At 32.9% G+C, this 18825-nt stretch overlaps 1 protein-coding gene across 16 annotated transcripts in view; it reads right to left on the reverse strand.

Moving 5' to 3' along the window:
- The window catches only part of LOC129749058 (small conductance calcium-activated potassium channel protein), a 759751-nt gene that overhangs the window by 170541 nt on the left and 570385 nt on the right, over window positions 1-18825 (reverse strand). For 12 of the 16 annotated variants that reach the window (XM_055743901.1, XM_055743886.1, XM_055743894.1 and 9 more), the window contains 3 exons: window positions 14531-14629; window positions 2450-2766; window positions 2123-2227 (listed from right to left, as the gene is read on the reverse strand). In XM_055743901.1, coding sequence (XP_055599876.1) covers window positions 2123-2227; window positions 2450-2766; window positions 14531-14629 — 521 coding nt within the window. The remainder of the gene's footprint in view (window positions 1-2122; window positions 2228-2449; window positions 2767-14530; window positions 14630-18825) is intronic. The other 4 variants (XM_055743888.1, XM_055743891.1, XM_055743887.1 and 1 more) reach the window with 1 other exon arrangement.

Raw genomic sequence — 18825 nt, forward strand, 5'->3', positions numbered from 1 at the left:
AGAAAGTATTCCGATTAATCGAATACACACATTTGTAACTGTCCCATTTCTTAATGAACTAAGCTTTAAAATATCTATTCAACGATGCTTGCTGCTGAAACTTCTTACATGGCATTTTTCACCAACGCTAAGATTTTCTGTGCCACTTTTCTACCACCATATGCTAAAGGATCAGTAGAAGAATTCTACAGCAAAAAAAAAACTGCAAAGTATTCCGGTTTTTTCATGAAGAAGTTCGAAACAGAGTCCCTGGAAGGACCTCTGTGCTGTTTTTTGTGTGTAACTTCAAGAGACCAATACTTCAAACCACTTAGCAACGGATCCTCCGTCACAAACTGAAGCTCTGCACAACGGAGCACTTTGATCCAGATGAATTCACAGGTTCAATAGGCCTCGAGTTTGACAAATTCCTCAAAATCGTCCATTATCATCTGTATAAAGCTGTTTTTTTCGCTTTTGGGGCTTAAGGGTCAAGATTACTCTCAGTTCTATAATTAAAAATACATTCCATGTAATCCATATTGTAAGAAAAACTCTCAGCTTAACGATGCGGCACCGGAGATTACCTTAAATTATAGGGTCTAGCTAAATCGCAGGAATGCATATTTTTGTTTGATGTTGTTAGGTGGTCCGATTTGATAATTTACTAAGCAGAGTTACGGATTTTAAGTATTTTAAAAAAGTACGGGAACTTTATTGTCACATGGTATATACAAAATCAGGATAATAAACCCTGTCAAAATAAGTTTTTTTTATAATATAGACATAGTGTAGAACAATGTAATCAACACTTAACTAAACATCAACTTTCCAAGCAAATGGCTTTTTTCATAAATAACATTTGAAATAAAGTTTCAGTGGATATTTTCATATTGAAAAGTATTTGCATAACATTTTTATGTATAGGTATCAAAAGAAATGAAAATCAAGTAACAAAAACCAAAAAAGAATGCATCGGAATTCCTGATTGTAATGCCCATCCCTATCCCTACCGAGAATAGCTTTAATCAGCTCAGATTAAAGTGAGTGTGGGTGGGTGTGTGTGTGGATGTCAAGTCGAAGTGATTTCTTGTGTTGTGACAGTAGAGACAGTGTTGGATACATGAACGAGCTAGCACAAAAATTTGAGAGTTTTTTTTCCTATACTTCAACCAATGGGGTTCGTTTTATTTTATTTTTTATACTTTCGGCCGGATTTCGATGGTTGCCTTCAAAATTTTCAACTAGTCTGGTGTTGCTCAGAAATAAAAACATGCGGTTGAACATGGACCTTTTCGGTGTCCGAACCAGATAGGATTGTTACTGTATTGACTAATCTCTCAATTTCAAGTGCATTCAGTTGCAAGCAGAGGAAAAAACTTAGATGATGGGGATGCTTCACAAGACAAGCAAAAGTTGTAGTAATATTTATTTTATTTTCCGAAGTGCAGGGTTCCGGGGTTGTCTATGGGAGCAAACTGAAGGGAATTTTCTCTAGGGGGAAATTCGGGAAGAACAAAAATCCAATGGATTAAAAAGGTTTTCTGTTGGAATGCCGAAGGGAGACAGACAATCATAAGGAAACTAAACATAACTGTTAAAACGTATATAGATTGAGCAAAATCACGGGATTACCATCAATGTACTAGAAAATCAGTTACTGTATGTTGGTTTACTAGAATAAGTATCTATGTGTGTAGTACAAGCGGATTGGTTAGATCGATGTAATAGTAATTACTGTTTTATTACGTACTGGGATTAAGATTATTAGACAGATTTGTATTGGTTCATTCGGTGAGGATTTGTTTTTACCATGGGAGTTTAGAGGGTTAACGGAAATGTATGATTGGGGCTGTTATATGTTGAAGGGCCATATATCGATTATATGAGAGTATACTTTTAGTTCATATCAAATGGTAAGGCAAAGAACGATATGACGAAAGAGCAGAATGACTATGAGCGGAACAGAAAATAGAACTTGATAGACAGATGAAATGAGGATAGGATAGAGAAAGAAAGAGTGAGAGTGAGATCACAGAATAAAAGATAATGATGTTTGAGAAGATAGGCAAGATAAGTTTTATATGCTGGAGGGTGACATTAAATGGTTGAACGAATCGAGATGAGCAAATCGGATAATTACCTTTCGCACTGCCGAAGCGTCCACGATGCTATTATCCATAATGAAACCATGAATACTAGTAGGACCGTTCCCGGACATATTGTCATTAGTGTTTTCAACACAAATCTGCCGATAAAAAGTAACGCAAATATCAGTTGCAATGTACTCGATGTATGTAATCAGTGGCTGGAGTGGCTTCATGTTGTGAGAGCTTACGGGTATTCGTGTTCGATAATCTTTTTTGAACGTTTCAATTTTTATAACAGGGTATACAATGTGAACATGTTCTCTCTATTTTTTACAACATGAAGGTAAAATTAAACAAAAAAAGGAAAAATCGTTACTTACCGCGTGTTAAAATTGATTCGATTCAATGCACCTATACTACGAGATGAGGCATCGGTAAATAGTTTCGAATGTAGCAGCATCACCCGGCATATCAGGTACAAACGAAGGAACATTGGCAAGGATAACGCAACGTCGTAGGGCACGAGCTCTGAGCCCATCGCTTTGTTCTTATTCGCTAGTTTGGTTGTCCATAGAAAATAATATTGACCTGGAATGGGATGCACCGCGCAGATGAGTAATTCTAAAGATATTTGGCTTATTCGCTGCCAGGTCATCGCTATCCGCCAGTCATCTGCACAATTATCTATCATAAAAAGCTGAAACAGAAGAGCAGAGTGATTTGAACAATTAGTAAATCAACTGTTGAGATGGTCAGTTTCTAGAATATTGGCGTTTACAAAACATTGGATATTGCCTTGAATAAGTACACCGCTGGTGTCTCTCTCGAATAAAAGTTTGAAAAAACATATATCTTCACTCAAAATTTGTGTTTCAGCAACTTCAGTATGCAGCTTAACCAATTTTTACCACAGTCATATTCTCCATACAACGAAAAGGCGACAGCATCAGCATCCTCTAGCCGACAAAATGGAAGCACTTATTCGAAAAATTCGTGTAACTCGTTTGTCGTGATAGCGTATATTTCGGACACGACTTAGTCAGGGATGCCAGTTTGAATAATTTTTTTATTCCTATTCCTGCACCAAAATTTTAGAAACTTCAATAAACAGAATAAGGTAAAAAATTGTAACCGTTTGTTACAAAACTCTTGTTGTTTTTAAATTGGTACATTGTAAAGTTTGAGTGAATGTTCATTTGTTTTAAAATATTGTTAGACGAAGGTTAAGTTAGGAACACAATTTGTTAACACACTAGACAACACAACATGAAGTGGGTTGAATGCAACCGGAAAATTCTGCCAATTGCAAATGGAAGGAGATTGCATGCAACTTCGTTGGCTGAGGAAAATGGCTGCGGCGTTAACGTCTTCATACTGGCGCGATTTTGCCAAGGCACAAAGGGGGTGATTTCAATTCAATTTGATCGCCAACGGTCATTAGTTAAACAGGCGTGAGTGTGATCAAACCGATATAGTGGAGCAAAGAAAGTGGTGAAAAAGTGTCACGGTGGCCATTTCGGACTACTTACAGGACACGAGCCTTATTCAGGTATGGTAAAGCCTGCCCTAGTATAAGTGGTCAATACTTACCTCCTGAATTTCCTTTCATAGGACCTTTTCCGTTTTTTTTAAAAACCCTTTCTCGCCACTCGAGCGGCAAGCCGTTTGAGTAGCCCCGATCACACTCTTCGGCCTAGTGGGCCCAGTAGCCCACTACGTCTAACCCGTAAAAGAGCGTCGAGATCCTCTGGTCTGCGGGCCATAAATTGCTAAGGAGGATTATCCCTCGGTGCACAAGTGCACAAATCCCATTCACCCACACTACACATTACAAAAATACACACTTTAAAATTGAAAAAGACCGGTTTTATTTTCCTTCAGTAGATTTCATTTTCTTTCAATAAATAATTCATTTCCTTAAAATACAGTTTTATAACTTTTATGAGACAAAACAAACGAGCCTTCCTTGTACCTTAAAACGCGTAGCCCCTCCAATTACCCTGTGGTTCGCCGACTCTGAGACTAAGTCAAAGAGTCTCGTGCCACTAACCTAGCACATTCCAAGTACTTATAAATAGCTTCATAAAGAGTTTCAAAATGTGCCATGTTTTGAAAATATTTGCCCACAAAATGTGTATCAGGGCAATTGTTTTCGATCAATTTATAAAGAGAATTGTCAACTACTAGGCATGTCCTTGGATAAAAAAACTGATCTAATATGCATAAATTTTTTTTCAAACAAACAGTTAAGAAAAATAATATTTATTTATTCTGTTGCTACATTAAACACAATATGTATCGCCACTTTTTCTTTGACAGATGGGTTATTTTAGTTGAACTAAAGTTTGTTAAACTTAATCAAAAAGCACATTGTGGGTTCACAAGGCCGTGCGAACACAAGGCCGGTTTAACCCCCGCCCCCCCCATGGAAATTTTTTCCAAGTAAAATTTTTTGTTCAACAAATGAATTTACCGTAGTAATGTGAAATTACTTGATCCCAAAAGGTGTTTAAAAATAAGTGTTAACAAACATGTCAAAAATTGGCTCGCCTCCGGCGGTATTTGTTCCTGAAATATTTGTAAATAAAGGTTTTTATCAACTTGTCCCAATACTGCACATAATTTTTACTTATGCGAAAACAGTTTTAGAAATTTTCCATTTTTTTTTCCAATTCTGAAAAATAATAGATTTTAATTTTAAGAGAATTTTAAATATTTTTTAAGCAAACATCAGACTGTTTGCATCAGTTTTTCAGATTTCAACAAATCTGATAAATGGAAAAAAAAAATCTTTTTTAAACTTGCATCATTAATGTCAGAAATACTTGTTTTAGCAAATTTTTAATAACTTTACAATTTAATTTTTTAGATCATTCATCATCATCATGACAAAATGTGACAAAAGATTCGAGTTCAGAACGTCAAAATGTACCAAATCAATAATGGTTAAAACATAGGCATCAAAATGCTGAATCTTTACTTACCATTTAAAATTCTATAAATAAGCTTTCACATTGTTAGACGTTTTTGTTGAAAAAAAATCTTTCAAGAATGTTTTTCATCTTCATGTTATATTTTAATTTGAAAAGTTATGTTCGTTTACTAAAAATATATATTGAAAATGAGCGAGAAGAATTTGATAACAAGCATTTTCATCGCATTCATTAATTTGTCTCTCATAGAACAAATTTTCATTTTCATTATCTTGAAATATTCTTACTAATGAACATAAATGTCACCGATAAGGCCGATAAAGTAAAATTAAATTCTATTTTTATTTTCAAATAAATGTTCCAAATAGTATGGTATTTTTTTTATTTATTAGTCGAACTAATAAAATATTTTTAAATATTTTTATTAAACTTTTGTTTGATTTTTAAGTTTGAATTTTTTGAGTTTTGAAAATTATTTTACAAAAAAAAACTTTGTTTGTTGCATTTGTCATTTCCAGGACCTAAAAGTTCAATTGACGACAAACAAAAATAAAACTTTATATTTCAATCTTTTGATGCGCTTGAAAATTTTCAAACGTTTCATCTTTGTATTATTTCTACTTTTCTTTTTTTTTTAATCTCTGGGAAGTTTGAAAATTGATTCGAAATAGCAACTTTAAAGCTTCATTTTCATACGCAATGATAACAATTCTTTATGTTTTGAATATTGACATCAAAACTTGGAATTTTTATTTTTATCAGCTTCGAGTTTGTTCATTGAAGAAGTCACCTATTTCCCAATCCGTATCTTATCCGTAATCCGTAATCCGTAATCTTATCTTCATTCATGTATTTTTAATAAATTCTCTCAAGTGCAAAATGGTTTTTTTTTTCACAATCGGAAATTCTTATTTATAATCATTTTGAATCATATTTCAAATTCAAAATATTACAGAATCAAGATAAGAAATGTAAATTGATATGATTAATAAATAACAGTTTTTATCTTTTTTTTAAAGCATGGTTATTTTCTGACCTGATCTGAAATTTAATTAAAAAATTCGGACTTTTTTTCAAATTGAGTGTTATATTTTATGTAGGTATTTTATAACGGTGCACTGATTTTTATGTCCGGAGCTTTAAATTTTTGTTTTGAACGAAATACTGACCTAATATTTCTAGTTAAGAATAATGGTCATCAATTTGAATAATTTATTATTATTGATTTAAAACTTTGATTCTGATTTAATTTGAATAGTATCAGTTAAATTTATTACTTGTCGAGTTTGTGTGATGGTCATGCGTAAGGAAAGGGCTTTAGAAATCAGTTTCCTACTTTAGTAGGCATTTTTGGTAAAGTTATTATTTCTAGCTAAATTTGAATTTCGAAACCCCCCCATGGACGGGTCCTTCGCACGGGCCTGGTGGTTCATAATATTTAATAATTTTAAAGGTATATGTTGATTAGAAATGTAAACAAAAAAAACTTATGAAGAAGAATTTTCTGTTGGTTAGAAATAAAATTCTGAAAAAAATATGCACTGATGCATGTTAATGTATCAAAGAATATTTGGATTTCCAATTAAGCTATTAATGGGTTTTTCGACGATTGTTTTCATTTTGTACTGTGTTTTTTTTTCTTTATACTCTTGAATTTTCAGAATTTTCAGAATTTTCAGAAATTTCAAATAAAAGTATGATGTTTGTAAGGCTATTTATCAAAGCTCTATCATACATAAAAAAGATAATACATAGCTTGTATCCAACATGGAGGGACAGTGGAAAAAATCTTTTTAATGTTCAGGTTTAAAACCTGGATTAGGTTTTAAAAATTCAATGCTTACAAATGATTCCCGAAAAAAAGACAATATGCTAACAATTTTAAATGAAGAGGCAAATTTGCATCATATTTTTTTAAAGGACGTTTTTGTTTTATAAAATTAAATAAAGGCGACTCCCAACTTACCTAAACATAAGTTCATCGATTACTATTGTTTGTGTCTTATATCAAATGAAATATGCTGAATGAATCTGTGCCATTTATAATTTTCGTGCTATCTTATGAAAATTCGAAATTCAAATATTTCTTTTATCATCGTACGTAAACATAAGTTAAAAGCAATGAAAATATATTCCGACGGCATCCTTGATCAACACTTTTTTAGATTGTCCAACAAAGGTGCCAGGTAGTTTTGTCAAAAAACAGGATTTGATTTATTTTTCTGGACATCACTAGATTCCATAAACATATCATAAACAGGTGATGTGGACGACTTAATATATGCAACAAAAGTGAGCATCTTCTTGGCTGGACCGCAGTTCATATCGAAAAACGCCATTTGAATACCATCTGGACCGAAAATTATCATCGATTAAATGGGTTCAATATTTTATTGCAGATTTGTTCGCTGTTCTCCTAAGTTGACTAGAAATTCGATCCAATTGAGTTTATTTTTTGGAAATCAAGTCAATTCAGGACATTTTAAAGACCATTTTTCAAAAATCCCGACAATTCGAGAGTTTATCAAAACGGTTAATGAAAATCAGGACAAATTCTGAAAAAAATCAGAACACCTGGCATCTCTGATCAAAGCTCCGTAAAAAAATATCATAGAGTAATACTTCCGTTTCATGGTGTATATCGGTGAACGCATTAAGAGGACTATGTCAATGGATGGAAAGCTTGTCAATGTAAATTTGGTTTCATTTTATGCCGAAATATCATGAAATCAACAGCATCGTTCTTCTGGAGTGAAACCTGATCTGTGGGTGTATTAAGTTGATGAGTGTCAAAAATACCTATGTAGCATTTGTAAGATAATGAAAATGGTTAATCTTACCTCGTACGAGGTGAAATTGGCCGGGGAAGGTTCCTATGATAGTTTGAGATCCCTCCCCCTTGCAGAAAGGGGGAGGGGGTCTTCCAAACAAAAGACAAATGTTCGCATAACTCGAGAACCGATCAAGCAAATGGTAACATATTTGGAATGGGAGGTTTTTGGGGAACAAGAAATATTTCTATGATTATTTGAGACATATTCCTCTTTCCACTGAGGAGATAAGAAAGGGGGACTCTCTTACAAATTTTTATGTAACTCGAAAACTTTTCAAACTAATGGAACCAAATTCGGCATGGGATGTTATACGGGTACAATAAATGATTCAAACCATATTTGGCACCTCTCCTTCTTCCAGTTTGGAAATAGGAAGAGAGAAGGGTGTTTCCATACAATTTTTTTTTATAATTGCAGAGCAAATCGAACAAATGGAACCAAATTTGACATGGGAGGGTATTTGGGTACGATAAATGTTTCCTTAAATCTCTCATGCACGCGGCCGTAAAATAATACCTGAGGCAATGGAATGAGAGCTTTAAAATTGAAATAAAAACTTTCGAAAAAAGCAAATTGAGGTAGAAAAAGTAACTTGTTTTTCATTTCAGATATACCGTCAACTGAGGCATAATGCAAAACTTTTCAACTTCAATGGCTTCTAAAACTACAAAGAAAAAAGGGTAAATTGCAACCAAATTGTTTTAAATGAAAAATCAAATGGAAAAGTTAAAAAAAAAAATAGTTTTTTTGTTTATTTGATACCAAATAATCTGACATATTTAGGTGTCTTAATGATCTACTTAATATTATTTGTACATTACATGACACTTTTCCTAATTTCTCAGTTGGTCAATTAAGTCAGATTCAATACGGCGTTTGAAAGTTGAAATGGAAACATTGAAGTCGAAGACAGCATAACAACGTAGAAAGCATATTTTTGCGGAACGGAGAGGGTCGTTACTGCCATATCACGTGTTTCTAGGTTCCAGGGAGAGCAAGTTTCTATTACGTAGGGTTCTTTCTGGAGCATAAATATTACAGCGAGATAATAGCCAGGAGCAGTCAATTTCGTTCCGAAGAATCTTTGCCACAAACAGCGATTGACCGATGGAACGACGATCCGACAGCGTATGAAGTCCAAGCAGAGCACAACGATGAGCGTATGGCGGTAGGTTTAAAGGATTCTCCCAAGGTAGTTCACGAAGAGCATAACGAACGAACCGACGTTGAATTGCTTCAAAACGCGCTGTCCATGAAGCTTCAAAAGGCCACCATACTAGGTTCGCAGATTCCAATGTTGATCGCACCAGGCAACAATACAGAGCTCGCAAGCAGAGTGGATCAGTGAATTCTTTACTCAAACGTATAATAAATCCAAGCATTCGGTTAGCTTTCTAGAGTACCACAGAGTAATGCAGCTTAAAAGTCATTTGACTGTCCATTAGACTAGTTCACTTTTCGGCATTTTTCGCTGATCACAACGCCACTTACAGGGTTTGATCCTAATTCATTTTCAAGAACTCTGGCCGAATTTGAGCTCATTTGAGTAAGTTTCCAGCGTGCGCTAGAAGTTTTATTGAAAAAAGTCCATTTTTCTGGAAAATTTTCGTAGATGTGTTCTAGCAAGCTGTTGTTAATATAAAATGATAATTTTATAGTGCTCGGTGATTGGTATGCCAAGCATTCGTATGGACCTGTTTTAGATAATTGACTAAATCAAACCGAAAAAATTTAAAAATTCATAAACTACCAACTTTTACAGAAAATTTACTTACAAGTTAAGAGCTTAAAATCAGTAGTAAATAGAAAAAAAATATTTTCGATATAAACTTTTCATAAAAAGATAGCCTTATTTATAACCTTTAATTTGATGTATAACACTTAATTATCGCAACAGTACAAGCAAAGATATTCAAACATTCACATCACATTCTTTGAATCATAATGTTAGCTCCATTCAAGTTTTAGCATCATGCAACCTGCAAAACGTGGCATCAAGAGGACTTGCTTACAACTTGATCAAAGCGCGCGCTTTTTTTTAACTCCTGGCCCCGTCATGGGGTACTTGATTGAATAAAATATCCTTTCTTGTGCACAAGTTGGTGTGGAGCAAACTTGAATGAAAAATATTTTATCAAATCAAATTTGTTGCATAGATAATTGAATAACTTTGCTAGCACTCTTGCGATCATTAAGTGTTATACATCAAATTAAAGGTTATAAATAAGGCTATCTTTTTATGAAAAGTTTATATCAAAAATATTTTTTTTCTATTTACTACTGATTTTAAGCTCTCAACTTGGAACTAAATTTTCTGTAAAAGTTGGTAGTTTATGAATTTTTAAATTTTTTCGGTTTGATTTAGTCAATTATCTAAAACAGGTCCATACGAATGCTTGTCATACCAATCACCGAGCACTATAAAATTACCATTTTATATTAACAACAGCTTGCTAGAACACATCTACGAAAATTTTCCAGAAAAATGGACTTTTTTCAATAAAACTTCTAGCGCACGCTGGAAACTTACTCAAATGAGCTCAAATTTGGCCAGAGTACTTGAAAATGAATGAGGATCAAACCTTGTAAGTGGCGTTGTGATCAGCGAAAGAAGCCGAAAAGTGAACTAGTCTACTGTCCATCAAAACGCCAAGATCCTTTATCTTCTCAACACGATGCAACTGCTCGCCCAGAATATCGTAATTATGAATGAATGGATTTTTTCTACGCCCAAACGTGATAATACAGCACTTCGTAACGCTCAAAACTAGTAAATTATTGGCGCACCAGTTTACAACTGTGTCCAAGAAGCGTTGTAATTCATAACACTCAGCTTTACTGTTTATGACTAAAAATATTTTTAAGTCGTCCGCGTACAGGAGAACTCCAAATCCAATGAGCAACAAGTTGATATCATTACAAAACAGCGTAAACAACAAAGGTCCCAAATTGCTGCCTTGGGGTACCCTAGACTTTGGAATGAAGTCAGAAGATTCGGCTGAACCAATTTTCACAGCCAATCGACGATCTCTTAGGTAGCTACTGATCCACGCACACAATCGTTCGGAAAATCCCAATCGATGCAATTTTTTCAGAAGAATATCGTGGTTTACAGAATCAAATGCCGCGGAAATGTCGGTATATATCGCGTCAATTTGTTTTCCGCCATCCATGTTTGATATGCAAAAGGATGTAAAAACCATCAGGTTTGAAGTTACAGAGCGTTTAGGAAAAAATCCATGCTGGTTCTCAGAGATTCAGTTCCGGCAAGCCGAAAACATGACATCGTTGACAATCCTCTCAAATACTTTCGAGCAGGCAGCTAGCGATGTGACACCACGGTAGTTAAGAACATCTTTTTGTCACCTTTTTTGTACACTGGGCTCATTAACGATTTTTTCCAGATGGTGGGAAATTTTTGCTGTTCTAGAAACTGAGTGAAAATGCTTGTCAGAGGTTTCACCAGTATAGAGCAACACTTTTTCAGTACGCACGCCGGTATGCCATCCTGTCCGGCTGTCGTGGAGTTTTTCAGATTTATTATTGCCTCTAACACCATTTCCTCGCTTACAGCAAAAACATCCAGATCCAGCACATCGATGGGTAATCGTGTTACTGCGGCGTTCAATTTTTGATATATTTGTGATGGAAAAATGCATAAAGCACCAATTGTAGTAATTTGTGGTTTTGTTTTAATAAAATTTCACATTTTTTGTCGAAAATGTTTTTAAATAAAAAGCGTAAGAGTGTTGCATAAATTTAGGGGTAAAAAATGCTACAAAAATTAACTAGATACATCATAAAACTAAATGTTTGGATGGATGAAATTTCTATTTGCATTTAGATGCATTTTAGCCCAGACTAGTAACTGAATTATAAAAATATTTATTCAAAAATGTAGTGATTGTCCGAAAATATTTTAACACCAACAGTGTTTGTACAGTACAATAAAAGCAATTTAAAGTTTGTAGATGACATCATTAAGCCAATCCGTCATACTGGGTAAAAAAATTTTCGGCATCGAAAAAGTAAAAATTTGTAAATTTATTGCACGATTTTTTGAATTCTCTTATCAAAAACTATCTTACGATGTTGGAAACTATGTGATCATAATTTTGTTATTATTACATGATAACTTAAATTAAATTTGAAAAAATGTTGTGGTATACAAATGTTGCATATAACCCTGCTGTTGCATGATGTCCCGTTTGACGGTATTTTTTTTTCGAAACGACATAAAGGAATTTGTTGATATCAAAGCTTTATCTGAAAAAGATAATAATATCTCGTTGAGATGGGTTTGTGAACTAATTTTGATTTTCTCTCCTGATCAGAAATGCTAAACGGTTGTTAATATCTTAATTATTATCTGATATCAATTTTAGATTTTTGGAATTTAAATTCATTTTTGTAGAATAGAGTTTGAGTACTTTTGATGATATACATATATGGAGAAGTAAATATTCAAAAAATTTATTCCTTTTTTTAGCAGTAGCTTCATTATATGTGCTTGAACCAACGCTTTTCTGACTGAGCGTCGCAATTAATATTTAAATTAAAAATTTAATTTACAAAAGTTTTTAAAATTTCATTTTTGAAGTTGAAAGAAAAAGCCTCAACAATTTTGTATGAGATTTAAAATTTAGATTTCCAAATTTATTTAAAAATCAGAGTTAAAATTTAAAATGTCATTTCAGAATACGGACTAATAACTCAATCCAAGAAATAATATCTTTAATTTCTATTGAGTTGTGAATTAAACAAATATTTACAGGTTTTAATTAATTTCAGTGTAGTTAAATGAATGTTTTTTCTGACGCCTTGCTTGAACTATTTTTATGCATAAATGTTGGTCTTCAATCTTTTGTTATTTTAAATGATGCCTGCATTTCAGTAAACTATCAAACCCTTTAGTAGTGGTTGCATATCAAATGAAAGTTATGAAAATTAAAGAAGAATAGAGTAGAAGATGAAAGGGCTCCAATTATCCTGATATGATAGACCAACAAAGCCGAAAAAGAAAGCACTGTAATTGGACTACGAAAATCCGCGCTTTAATCTTCCCATATATGTTTGTATGGATCAATTTTTATCTTCTTTAAATTGGCCTAGAAATGGTTTGTACGACTTTCAGGCTTATTTTTATCATCTTTAACACAATTTTTTTCAACTTTTTTCGTCTATGGTTTTCTTTAATTTCATGTGCTGTTCTTCTAATACAACATCGAAATTTATTCAATAAGAATTAACATAAAAAATTACCTCTGATAGGTAATCTGATAAAACAAATCATTCTGTTTTACGATTCAATTTCATTAATGTACCAATTTAAATTTGAAAAAAGATTGCAAATATAGACGTCCCTTCATACTACAAGCAAATTTCACCTACTTTCCAATGAACAGAAGTGCGTCTAGTGCAGATAGTGGAAGTTTTCCTTTCTAGAGCTTGACCAATGTCAACAAGCGAGCAAAATTTCTAATTTTATCTGCCCCATTGACTCATAATTTATTATCACCGACCATCAGAGGATCAATTATTTTTCTCCTTTGATGGTGGTCAACATTCTCCAGTCCGAGTTCATATTGGAAAGTTATAAATTATACTGCCATCAGACCAACGAAAAATAAAAAAATATGTTTGGCGTAGATATTGCTTCGTTTACACAAAGGTTGCAGAGATGGCTGAACGTTTAGGGGACGTCGTCGTCGTGCGAGAATTCCGGCAGTCAAATTAAGCTATCCTGAATAGCCATACCAAGCAGATGTTTGCTAGCTTCCAAAGTGCCTAATTGCTTGTTCGTATTTTACAACCCCCTGGAATAGAAAGCGAACGAAAAACAAGTCAGGATACGCAATAATCTGCTCCTTTTGAGAAACTTAATTAAACTGTCGAGGACAATATTATCGTACACTTTATTGAAGCCGGTCTTTCAAGTTTTCTTGGTGAAAGCTTACTCTATTCTTACTCTAGTTTCCAATATGCTAAGTCCTATAATAGGAGATGCAATTTTCGGAACCTGCGAGATCTGAGTTTTACTGCTTTTACTAAACCCAAATTTGCATTGATTGCAGTGCCCCCTTTGATTCTCAAATCTCGAATCTGTGCCTAGGATTAGTATGGTTTCGGACACCCTATTTTTAGGCGAGGTGGAAAAATCTGAATCGGAACCTGAAATTTTACCTGCTATTTATTTTCGGCTCTCTTCATTACCAACGCGGCTTTACGAAGTGAGACAGCTTTTGGTGTCATTGCTGGGAAAACTCATTAGGCCTTGGTAATAAAATCTAGTGACAATAGCTCAAGCTACAGCTATTCTGTGAAACAAATATTTTTTGTTTCAATTGTAACCCAAATGGGATTTATTGTTGTAGAAAATATTTAATGTCAGCCAATAAAAAAGCCTCAAAAATTCAATAGGCAAAGCTCAGCAACATCAAGTATTTAAACGATAACAAAACGATTGTTTTTTTTTAACATCTTGACGAAAATGATATAACGTTATTGCATATAATAGCTGTTTTAAGCTTTGATTGTTTCGTAAAGTTTCAAATTATCATTTGTTAGAATACAAATAAATAATTTCATTAGTTGTATAGAAACAAAATAGGTGCATGAAAACTGGAGTTGATTCAAGAAGTTTATCTAATACCCATTGTTTTGCAAACTCACAAAGTTACTTAAGAAGACTTACCTGAACTTCCAAGGCGTGGTAGGCTACAATGAGCCCGAGTAAAATCACAGTCGATACGGATATTAACGTTTTTAAAGCAGTTGAATAAAAAGATGCCTGCTGAGAAAGAAAAAAACAAGAATTAAATTCGATCGAATCAATTTGATGATATTTAACAGAACCATGAATGATGCTTGTGGTGAAATACATGAAAAAAGAAATCATAACAATTTATTCATTTTTTTTACTAGTTTTTCATAAATTCATTGAATTATTCATTAAATTATTTTATTGTCCATCAGAACACATCTGTCATATTGCGTAAAATCCGGATGCACAGATTGCGATCTTCGGGACTGATCATTATTAGTTATTTACTTGGTGTCAATTAGTCAGGTAACACTTTTTGCCTTCCGGAAATTGATTTTTTTGCATTATTTAAGGAGTATGCATTCAGTTAGCCCCAATAACCATAGACTTTTTACAATATTTAAGATCAAGGGTTGCACTCCGATGATTGGTTTGAACTTCGTGTGGATCCTAGAGTGGCTCCTTATACTTCTTAACCATTAGGTCCGAAAAAAAAATCAGAAAAAATCAACAGTTCATTAGCGCCACTTTCATATTTCAATGAAATCTACATGTAGGAGAACGAATTCTTTTCACATTCGATATACGCTACACTTCACCTACAACTCATATGAAAATAACGTGAATTCTGTTTGCTACGCGAGTTCAATTTGTTACCTGAAATTCGCGTAAATTAACCCTACTTTAAAGGTGGCAAAAATCTATGTACATTTTCACGTAGCGTTCATGTGAATAGTTTTTTTGAGTGTCAAATTCATAAAATCTTTATCGAATCCTTAACAATATTTTAACATTCGTTTCTAGAATATTTTGAATCTTTTGAAAGTCCTAATTTTTGTTCTAAGTCTATAGTTTATATTAACTATTACACTGTGCAGGATTCGAAGTTCAAAATTTTAAAATTGAAAGATCAATCTTTTTTATATTGATTTAGCCTAATTTTTGAATAATGTGTCAAATGGAAACATTACACAGGGGAACAGCATTTTTTATGCCTTTGTTTTAATAACTGATTTTGGAAGATTTTTTTTATCTATTATCTTCCACTCAATCAATTTTCCCTGGTTACTCAAGTTTCAGAGATCTGACGCTTCAAAGCAACACCGAATTAGGGCAATTTCCCAGGGCCGGGGGTCAAGGCACCGCCTCGAGGAGAAAAAAAAAATATAAGTTTTAATCCAAACCAGTATCAAAACTGTATTAAAGTTCAACATTTATGAAATTAAACTGTGAGGCCCCCCCTCCCCCTAAATTTTGATAAAATCAGGATTTGTAATCTAGCGTATGTAATACACATTCTATTGAAAAAAAAATCTCCATTGCTCGATGGTATAACTTATATTTTCAATAAAATTTTCCTCAGATGACTCCATATCATGCCAAAAAAACATACATAAATTTTCATAAGTTATAAAATATAAAGTGATAAAGCATACATCAGGAAGAACAATTCAATTCGATATTTCGCTATACAAGTGACATATGAGAACCTTAGAGCTACAGAACTATACGTGCATCAAAGCCAGGCGCGGTCCTATGGGGTGATCACCAACCCCCCCCCCCCCCCCCCCCCTCAAGCGGCAAAAACCGTTATAAAATACCCGAAAAAGCTCAAATGTCCATAAAAAGTTGGAACTTTTCTTAGTAGACGAGCTTTTTAATTTTCAAAATTTTCCACTCCGTGGGGTGATTATTCAACAAAAATTTTAATTTATCACTTGAAAGGCTGAATATTGGAAAAAGTCGGTCCACCAAACTCAAGCAGCTGTAACTTGCGATTCCCTGGACTGAATTATACCAAATAGCTTTTGTTGATGAGTAACTCAACAAAAGTGTGTTGTTGAGTGTTGATTTTGAATGTGCTTTGAATGAAATGTAGGGACAACTTTTTTAAAATTGTCACTAATTTTCCTCATATGCCTAAATTAACACGAGCCATTCGTAATAAATTTTATATTTGCTTCAAATTCAGAGCTTCTTAATTCTTGATTTTGTTTTGAATTTTAATGAAATGACAAATTTGAAAAAGTCATATGGGGGGTGAATATGGTTATAACACTGAAATACTTGAAATATTTGTTCTGTTGTCATTATACATTTATTGCCTCCAATATACAGTTTCTTTTTTATTTGCTCAGATTTAGAAGGAAACAATAAAAAAATCATTAAACTTCAAACGTACGGAATCATGTGATTTTCAATTTTCTTTATTTTTAGAAATTTCTACCATGTTTAATAGATTAACAGAGCTTGGTCGTTCTAAGAAGTAAAAAAATCTTTGGCTTTCAAGTGTTAAATTACTTTTATTGTAAGAAATTTAAATTTCAGTCAAATTATCCATCGGAGTGATCAGTTTTTCAGCAGGGGCTTAAGAAACGAATGACTTCAATTGACCATCCAACTTTCAAATATTTCTTTTTGTCTTTTAGTCACCAATATTTCACTAAACAAATTCAATCGTAATTAACAACAACTGTTGATGCCGCATTAAATTAATTTTTGATAAAGTTTTGAGCAGCGAAAAGCTTCCCATTTGTTTTTTTTGTATTTCAAAATATTTTTTAAATCGAAGGAAAATTATCAATTAAGAATCAGGAAAAATCATTCTAATAAAACTTCACTTAAAGAATAAAAAGCTAATACATATCTGAAATTTAAATTTATATTTTATTTTAAAATTTTTTTTTCTTTTGTTTACAGCTGGTTTATTGAGAATTTTTAAACTTTATAAGGTCATGTCAGATGTCAAATGCTAACCTCATTTTAAAATCTAAAGTAGTGTTATTTTCACTTGCGTTTACAAGGAATTCTAGATTTATTGCAAAATAAGAATTCAGGTTCTGAATCACTGTAGGGATTTTCTTTGGCGATTTTTTTCACCCTCAATTTTCCACCATTGAAGTATGAATTATAAACTAAAAATAAATGACCTATATTATGAAATTATAAAACAAAAATTTAAATTTCAGATCTGATTTTATTTAATTCTGTTTGAAATGTATCACATCAAACATTCATATTATGGATGACCATGAAAAAAATTCAAGTTCTGCCAAACAGAAATCGAATATAAAATATTCGTAAGAAAAGTTTAAATTTTAAAAAATCTTCTCAAGAGATTTCAGCAACAATAAATCGAAAAAAGAGATCGCATATTACGACTCACGTGCGTTCCCTATGAGTTTTAGAGCCAAAAAGAAACAAAAAAGTATTTATAAAAGCTGTTTCAATATGAAGGAATTGGGGTTGGCAATAGAGATTCAAATTCATCTCCAGAACCCAAAATCTGCATTCAAAACTTTAACACAAGGAAACAAAATCTATATTTTCCGAGGTGCATATCAGCTTTTGATTCCGGTATAAATTTTGAAAATACAAGGTTCATTGAAAAAATGTTTGCACTTTTTTTGCAAAAGTGTAAAATATCAAAAAGATTAAGAAAAAATAGGTTTAAACTCAAGGATCAATTTTCATGAAGACTGTGAGTAATTTACCATAAGAAAAAATAATAGAAGTAAATATCTTTCCCCATTTTGTAATACAAGATGATTATCTAGACGAAATATGTATTGTTTTTTTCGGTTATTTGATACTTTTTGGCATTCTTCCCTCTAATCTGTATCGTTGAATGAATAAAGGATAATGAAAAGATTTTGCATATTTTTCGTTGTTCATGTAGGTTAGATACTTCATCAATTATCATTGACCGATGTCACTCTTCTGCTAAGTTTTTAAATTAATAAATGCAGAAAATAAGAAGGGAGAGAAAAAAACTGACAATAAAATAGAGTTTGGGACGAAAAAATCTTCCAAAATCAGTTTGCCTCCGATTAATTTTTCCCTTGTGAATTAAAACTATTCCCTTATCATTCCACTTTTTTTCGGCAACTAGGCAATCTATCATGCTAAACAGTCAGAAGATCTTTTAGTGCTTTCAGCTTATCTACACAATAATATTGAAATTTTAAGTTAAAATTTAGCTTAAGGTTTGATATTCTGAATTTGAAAGCTTTCATAATTTTTTTTATAGTTCAAAGTTATTTAAAAATGAGGAGTTATGTGTAAACTGCTTTTGGTGGCCTCTTATACAATCTCACTTTGCATGTTTTCAACTGCATGTGTGTAGTTTTTTCGCTTTTCAATTTCGCACTGTTTAATTTAGTTTACCTTAAATGTTGGAAGTTCTACTAATAGCTTTTTGAAGTTATCGAAAACAAATCATTTCG

This window comes from Uranotaenia lowii, chromosome 2 (genome assembly GCF_029784155.1).
Source record: "Uranotaenia lowii strain MFRU-FL chromosome 2, ASM2978415v1, whole genome shotgun sequence".
In the NCBI taxonomy this organism is placed as follows: domain Eukaryota; kingdom Metazoa; phylum Arthropoda; class Insecta; order Diptera; family Culicidae; genus Uranotaenia; species Uranotaenia lowii.